The sequence below is a fragment of the Sinocyclocheilus anshuiensis genome, unplaced genomic scaffold (assembly GCF_001515605.1).
Source record: "Sinocyclocheilus anshuiensis isolate Anshui unplaced genomic scaffold, SAMN03320099.WGS_v1.1 scaffold4145, whole genome shotgun sequence".
In the NCBI taxonomy this organism is placed as follows: Eukaryota; Metazoa; Chordata; class Actinopteri; order Cypriniformes; family Cyprinidae; genus Sinocyclocheilus; species Sinocyclocheilus anshuiensis.
The window spans coordinates 43,167-51,286 of record NW_015557260.1 but is presented as its reverse complement, the minus strand read 5'-3'; the positions used below and the strand labels follow the sequence as shown (position 1 = coordinate 51,286).

Here is an 8,120-nt window from a genome sequence, read left to right as displayed (position 1 = left end):
TTCCATAATCTGCATATTTGGATTAGAAGTGTTCATTGAAGCAAGAGATGTCAGGATGATGCACATAAAGCTTATCAAACATGGTAAACCAAAGCTCAAACATGCTTGCTTGATGCACAAGAACACTCGTGTGTTCTCATATCTCACATGGTTTGTTCTTGTGCTTCAAAAGGAAGTATGGTTGAGCTTCAGTTGACCATATTTGAGGTGCTTTATGTATGTTGATGTTATATGTAAATTAAAGCCTAAATTACATTTTTGGTTGAACTGTACATTTAATGTAAAACAAATGAATTAAAGATTATAGCTATGAAAAGTCACCTTGTTTTTATTAACAAATATCATATTTCACATATCATATATCACATGCACACAGAACCTTCATAGATTCAGATTTGAGAATGATAATCTGTGCAGTAATACTGTATATTTTATCTGCAATGCTGAGTGATAGACCTGCAGTCTTCATTTAGGTTGATCTGAAAAATGATGAGAACGATGATTCAGGCGTACCTGTAAAAGACAGAGATCGATCACACTTGAATATTCAGTACAGCTTTTCAACTTGTTAAATCATGCTGAAATCCTGCTGATTACGCCAAAAATGTAAGACCGGATCTCCATGCCAGGAATACTGGACCTAGCCTCTTCCCATCAGAAGACTATGAACACAGTTTTGACTGATACCCAAAATCAGTTATCAAGGCTGTATTTTGACTCATACCCAAAACTGTATTAACTGAAAGTCTCCAAGCAGCCTCAGAGGTTGACAAGGAAGTCAAGAAAGAGCAAAAAGCAGGAGATAAAGTGATGATTTTTTTCAGAGTGCAGGGTTTATTGAATAATCTTAGTTGTACGTGTTTCAATGCACAGACTTCATCTAAACTTCCTCCCTACTTTGTCTGGACTTTGTCCTATACTTTGCCTGGGACTTTATCTATTGAGATCCTTCAAACTTAAATATAGGCCCAAATGTTTGTAATTGATTAGAAACAGGTAGATGGTAAGACCAGCTGGGACCTGCTAAATGCCTGATGCACCTCTACCAGTGCCAAATTACCAGCCGCAGGGTCATCAGCCGGGAGCCATCTTTCAACGATGTTTCACCCCTTTAGTACCAGAACATCTCAGGGTGGTGGGGAAGTGGACAGGAACATCTCCCTGACGCTCCCTGTGGCTAGAATTAGATCTCAGGTCCTTATGCCTTGAGGCTTCTCCACACCCCAGCTCTTATCATTCCTCCTCAGCCATAGTCAAATGCTTCCTTTCTCCGCCTCTTCGGCAAGGTCTATTACGGCCTTCCTGACCTCACAAGAGCTGAAGCCGATGTCCCTCAGGATGCGGCTGGTCAACTGGGCAACAAAGCCACGCCATCTCCACTGGGCAAGTTGTTGCTCTCCATCCTTTTCCCTGGCACTCTGCTACCAGGTTAGCATACCATGACTTTTTCCGCTCATATGCCACCTGTAGTGCTTCCTCCCAGGACACTGTCAGTTCCACTAGCACCACCTGTTTGCTCATCTCGGACCACACCACAAGGTCAGGTCTCAATGTGGTTTGCGCGATAGAAGCTGGTAATTGCAGCCACCTGTCCAGGTCTGCTCGTAATGACCAGTCCATGCCACTGGCCAGGATTGATGCCTAGTGCTTAGGAGGGCATTTCTGCACTAACTGACCTACTCTTACAAATTGGATAGGCTGACTCTTAAGGCTCTGATTCTTCTTGTTTGCCATCGGCCTTGCTCCAAAGCAGTTTTGCACCCACACAGAATGCACAAGCCGCAGATTTCTTCAGCCTCAAACCACCATGCCAGGTTAACTGGGCTAGGAAGTGTGTTGTAGGTTGGTCTAATAATAAAACTTAACCTGGCTTGGGGAATTCTCTTGGGGAATTCCCAGGGGCAAAGCTCGTCCTTGACTTTCTAACTATCTCAACCACCTCGCTCAATTTGAGTGGTGCTACTTTAAAAGGCGTGGTTGGAGCAGCTGGTTGTGGGACATAACCGGGAAACCCGAGGGGGTACTGACTGCGTGTGTTGGCGAACTGCTTTCTTATATACTCCTTAAGGTCTTCTGTTTCCATTGCCAAAGATACACTCTTCTCTTCAAGCAAGTCTCTTGCAACCTTGAAAGTGTCTTTTAGGAATCTTGAGCACTGGTTCTCTTTCATTCTTCTCCGCTTTCTAATGTGCTCTGCCCTCCTGAGAGATGCCAACTGACTCTTATTTTGATTCCATAGGGCATTGAGACCTTCCTTCTCATGTCCTGTCGCCTTTCTCCATGACTTTTGCAGAGCTCTTCACTCTTTCACAAGCCACTGAATTTCTCTTTCCCTTCTACTCTTCGCCAAACCTCTGAAGGCATTCATCGTAGATGGTTTCGCAAAAGAGATTAATGTTGCTCTCTACATTCCCTTTGAGAATGTTTATCAACATTCTTGCCAGGTTGTCGTCCAGCTTACTTCATGCTGCTTCATCGTTGGTCTTTAGTCATAATATTGGCTTCTTCTTTCCTGGCTCTTTTTCTTTCCTTCCATTTTCTTTTGCAGGGGTCCATTCTGAGGTTTGGGAAATCACCAGGCAAATTGTGTCTTGGGGGTCTGATGTAAAAAATTAATTTAATAAAATAATAACAGCCCATAAGATGTTGTATTAATTAGCAGAATTGCAATGATCATGAAAAGCAAATCACAAGATGTTAATTGATGGACTGGAGTCGGGTGGATTACTTTGATTAAATTTGACGTGGAACACTGGACCAGCTTTTTACCCTGGCAAAAATCCTGGAGGGGGCATGGGAGTTTGTTTATCCAATCTACAAGTGTTTTTTGGATTTGTAGAGGCTTATAACCATGTTCCCCAGGATCACTTGTGGGTGGCGCTCCGGGAGTATGGGGTGCCAGGGTCACTAATGCATGTTATCCGATCTCTATACAGCCGAGGTGAAAGCTGTGTTCGCATTCTCAGCAGTCAAACTTGTTCCCAGTGAGTGCTGGACTCCGCCAGGGCTGTTTGTTGTCACCAATCCTGTTTGTGATATTCATGAACAGGATCTCAAGGTAAAGCCGAGGGGTTGAAGGTGTCCATTTGGGGGTCTTTGGGTGGTATCTCTGCTATTTGTGAAGGATGTCGTCCTGATGGCTTCATTGGGCATTTACTTGGGGGGTTTGTGTCCACTTTATGTACAGCACTTTGGTCAACTAAAGTTGTTTTAAATGTGCTTTATAAATAAATTGAACATTGAACATTGAGTGTAAAGCAGCAGGAATGAGGATCAGCACCTCCAAATCTGAAGCCATGGTTCTCAGACGGATAATGGTGGATTGACTGCTCCAGGTAGGGAGCGAGTTGCTTCCCCAAGTAGGGGAGTTCAAGTACCTCGGGGGCTTGTTCATGAGTGAGGGTAGGTTGGAGCATGAGATCAACAGGCGGATTGGAGCAGCAGTAGCAGTAATGCAGTCACCTGTGGACATGAGCCCTGGGTAATGGCCAAAAGAACGAGATCACGGGTACAAGTGGCTAAAATGCTGGTGCTTACCGAAAAAAATGATTTTTCAAATCCAGTGAGTTCCCAGATTTAAATCCAGACTGATCAACCAAAGCAGTAATGTGAATGTCATAGCTTTGTCTATAAAAGAAGAGATTTACAGTTAGACAAAAAGTTGTTGCAAGGTTGTATGCTACCAATATGTATATAGTCCTGGCTCTAAAAGTTTATGCATTCAATTTAGCTTGTAAACAATTACAAAAAGGGTGGATACTTTGAAGGTGCTAAAATATAAGATGTTTGCGGTTTGTTTAAAACTTTTTCACAATATAGTTCCCATCCCCAACTCAAGTCTGTGTGTTGTTTGGTGACATGCAAAAATTGAGGCTTTGGCTTCTTTTGGAACAATTTATGAGTAGAAGAAATGAATGAACTCAACATTAAATTACTCAACTAAATTCTTTTGAAGCAAAAGGGAATACAAAAACAATATTTGTTATATGGTTTCCTATTAGTGATCGACCGATATTGATATTTCCATCTTAAAAAAAGTGTTGAAAATTAGCAGTCTTTCATGTTAAATTCAATATTTACATTACAACAATAAAAAAACATTTTTATTTTAGCCTACGTGACTCCGACTTCATGAGACGATGAGCATATAGACAACAGAGAGCGAATTAAATTCAGCACTTTTATTTCCAACATGCGCCCATTCATGACTGCATATTATTTAATTCACGCAAAGTTACGTCTTTATTGGGACTTGACGGATTATAGGACTTGACGGAGAAACGGATATTTCTTCGAGCCAAGCTGCATAAACTGCATCTCATTTGTGCATTCATGGCTGTTATGTTAAATAAAGTTTACTAACTACAGTAAATCAAGTACCCGTGCACGCCGTTGTTGTTGTCTTGTTTCCCCTCAGATGCGCTGCAATGGTGATCCTGCGCGCAATTCTCAAAACATCCACAAGATGGCGGCGTTTATCGGTGAATTACAAAACCGATATCCGATTATTGTAAAATGCTTACATATTGGGAAAAATATCAGTAAATCTATATATCGGTCAATCTCTATTTTCTTATGAACATCTACAGTAGTTTACCCTGCTATATTTTACATCGAGTGTTCCAGATATGGAAATGTTATGCACCCCTCGTCATATGCATTAACAAAGTTAGTCATACCTCTTGTTGGCTATTAGCTGAACCCGTCCAGATAACGTCTGCCCCATTTTGGCAAACAGGGGGGTCTGCAGAAGACAGCGCACCTGATACCATTGAGTCAAAGGTTCATTTGGAGCAGTGGACAGCCATACTGTCATCCTGTACAGAAGAACACAATTATTATACTTTCAAGCATGTTGTCTTCAGACACTTTTCCTTTCACATTTGTGATTCTCACCTTGAGCCAACAAAGGCCACATCAAACCAAAACGCAAGTCCATGAATCAACCCTGACTGCAGCAGTTTGAAGACAAATGGAATTTCCAACCTGTGAATTACATACATTACAAATATAAAGACAAAGCTCTAGGTCATACATTTTCAAATGTACCCTACAAGCTTTTTAACAGATTGTACCTAAATTTGACACAAATCATCTTAAGATCATGCTGATCAAAAATGATTACAAGATTTCTGAAACATATCTTCTCCTGTAACAAAAATGTAAGTTGATGCATGTTAAATGGATACATTTTGATAGTAAAGATGTCAAACAGGGAGGCTGTATACGTGCATTGACTTTGTTTCATTGTTACAACTCCCTGAGAGTACAAGACCAGTTTAGTAACAGCCATTCCATAAGTTTGTCTAACCTGAAATCAACCACCAATCTCCAGAAAAATCTTAACATATTTGAAAAGTCGCACTTTTATATATTGACAAAGGTGCAGTTATTTTTGGCACTGCTAAGAATGCCAGATACATTTACAGTGATGCACACTGACTTATAACTTAAAAGTTATAAACTGAAAAAATAAAATGGTGAATGCACTCAAAGACTTTTCCTAAAAATATGCATGCTACTGGTATGCTTGAGCCCATAATTGCTGCATGCAGCTATATTCTTGAATTGCCTTTACCGGTGTAAATCTTCCTCTTTTGCCTCCAGAAAGTTGATTGTGTATTTCACAGACCTGGCCATGAGAATCTGCATATCGAATGTGTCCTGAAACACAAAGACATTAAGATCTTCTCTGACAACATTATGAAGCAATCCATGAACCAGATTCATGAATGTTGTACACGTTGTACTCAGTGTGGACTCACAACTATTGGCTGTCTGAAGAACTCATCCACAGCAGAAGAATGAAGCCCGCTCAAGTTCACACCATAGAAACATCTCTGATTCCTGGTTTAAAATCAAATTCCAGTTGTTTGGGGTTAAACATGTTTCCAAGAAATGCCCATAGCATTTCAAGATTTTATTGATTTAGATGACATTTCCAGGTCTTTAACTCGGATGATTAAAATTAGACTAGCTCATATATCCAGATTTCCCAAGACTGTGGGAACCCTGGTTCTTCAAAGACGAAAAACAGTTGCTGATGGGGTTAATTAAATTAAGAAATATATTTATAGTTGTTCTAGCTCATTTAAATGCTTGCTTTGTCTTATTTCTACATCTTGAGGCCCTTTTGGAAGTTTGCTGAGGCCCCCTAGTGAGAATAACTGTTTTAGAGGAGTAGTTTCATCACTATTTATGGAAACCGGTGGGTTTCAGGAGGAGGAAAGAACAAAGTTAAATGCAAATAAAATACAACCATCCAACTGTATTATAAAATGGCTATCAAGAGGGAATCTTTTTTTTCCTTTGCCCACATAATGGCGTAGTTGTGGTGTAACCAGACAAACCTTAATGTCATTCCACAGAAGTTCTTTACAACTTAAGCCAAAAAGTTTCAAACAGATGAACATTTCAACACGTACCCACTGCAAAACAAGAGCCTTTTTTTGTTCTAACATAAATATTGGGTGTTAAACTTGACATGACACCTGGTAACATTATCTGTGTTTGTAAAAAAAGCTACAGTGAGATGATTTCATTTATTGTTCTGAAGTTCAGTCACACAGGGTATGAAACTCCTCATTTAACAGCACAGACAGAGAGAAGAGAACTATGTGCCAGGCCCATGAGTCAGGTTTGGACTGAAGCACAGTGTTTTACAGCACCGGGAAGCTGCTTGGCTTCAGTTTGGTCACGGCACGGTGCAAGTACAGTGCAGGCATGTGGGCGGTGGGATGATTACTGTCTTTCCATGCTAGCAAACCACAACCCCCTGTGGGCCAATGTAAAATAAACCATCATGGATGAGGCTGTAAACATTCAGTGTGATGCATGGTTGAGAGGGTCTGTAGCAGCATGTTCATGTGTACTATTAAAGAAATGTTCTCAACACCATTTGTGGAAAAACGTCCATTACCGTAGACAATAATTTTGGTTAATTCCTAAGTTTTTATTTTTTATTTTGTAGAGCCAAAAAAATGTCTACAATAATACAGTACATGGGCCAGTACATGGCAATAAAAAGTGTAGTTTGTACTTTTGTTAAAGAACTTTTTTAAATTACGAAATATAAATGTAAATATCCAGCTTATTGTGAAGCTGTAAAATCAAAAGCATTATATGCTTTATTTATTTGTATTTATTTATTGTTTTTAGGTTTATGAACATCTGGTTATGCGTTAATGTCTGACACTTTCTTAAGCCCCACAACCAATACTACTATAGCAGCTTTGGCATTTTATCATACAAGCTTTTGCTCTTTTCTAATGTATACTACTGTTCAAAAGTTTGGGGTGGCAAGATTATTTAATGTTTTTGAAAGAAGTCTCTTCTGCTCATCAAGGCTGCATTTATTTGATCAGTATGAACAGTAAAAATATTTAATATCATTACAATTTAAAATAACTTTTCTATGTGAATATATTGTAAAACTTAATTTATTTCTGTGATCGAAGCTGAATTTTCAGCATCATTACTCCAGTGTCACATGATCTTGTAGTGCTGTTGTACTGCTTCATATTTTTGTGGACATTTTTCAGGATTATTTGATGAATAGAAAGGTCTTTACTGTCACTTTTGATCAGTTGCATCTTTGCTGAATAAAAGTATTAATTTCCTTTAAAAAAAAATCTTACCGACCCCAAACTTTTGAACAGTAGTAGAGACGAATTTCAGTTGTAATCATAAATATTAATTGAGACATATTTCAGTGTGCATTAAGCATTTGCCTTGATTCTGATTCACAGATATCCTATTTCCTAGACGTCCAGATGTTCTTTCTATGAATGAAAATGGCAGCTTGGAGAATTGCTACAGTATAGATGGCAAAGTTGTTATTACCAGAAGTTAGAGCGGGCGTGATGCTCCATGTACAGTTGTTCATCAGTGAAAGGAGCCAGATGAATGTCACCCTGAGTCGGGAACATCATGCCTGGACAGTGAGAGAAAACAAGTACAAGTACTCGATAACTAATAACCCATTACATTTGACCACAACATACATTAATGAGAAAGTACAGTGGCATTTAAACGAATAGTTCACCCAAAAATGAAAATTCTGTCATTAATTACTCACCCTCATGTCGTTCCAAACCTGTAAGACCTTCGTTCATCTTCAG

General features: G+C 39.5%; 1 protein-coding gene across 3 annotated transcripts in view; it reads right to left on the bottom strand.

Moving 5' to 3' along the window:
- Window positions 1–441: 441 nt before the first annotated feature.
- Window positions 442–8,120, bottom strand: part of LOC107679043 (histone-arginine methyltransferase CARM1-like) — a 20,322-nt gene continuing 12,643 nt past the window's right edge. For 2 of the 3 annotated variants that reach the window (XM_016474454.1, XM_016474455.1), the window contains exons 7-13: window positions 7,843–7,933; window positions 5,766–5,847; window positions 5,579–5,664; window positions 4,897–4,986; window positions 4,680–4,817; window positions 3,538–3,627; window positions 442–513 (exon numbers count right to left, since the gene is read on the bottom strand). In XM_016474454.1, the coding sequence (XP_016329940.1) occupies window positions 504–513; window positions 3,538–3,627; window positions 4,680–4,817; window positions 4,897–4,986; window positions 5,579–5,664; window positions 5,766–5,847; window positions 7,843–7,933 (587 nt within the window). In that variant the 3' untranslated portion in view covers window positions 442–503. Of the gene's footprint in view, window positions 514–3,533; window positions 3,628–4,679; window positions 4,818–4,896; window positions 4,987–5,578; window positions 5,665–5,765; window positions 5,848–7,842; window positions 7,934–8,120 lie in introns of those variants that run through there. The other variant, XM_016474456.1, reaches the window with a different exon arrangement.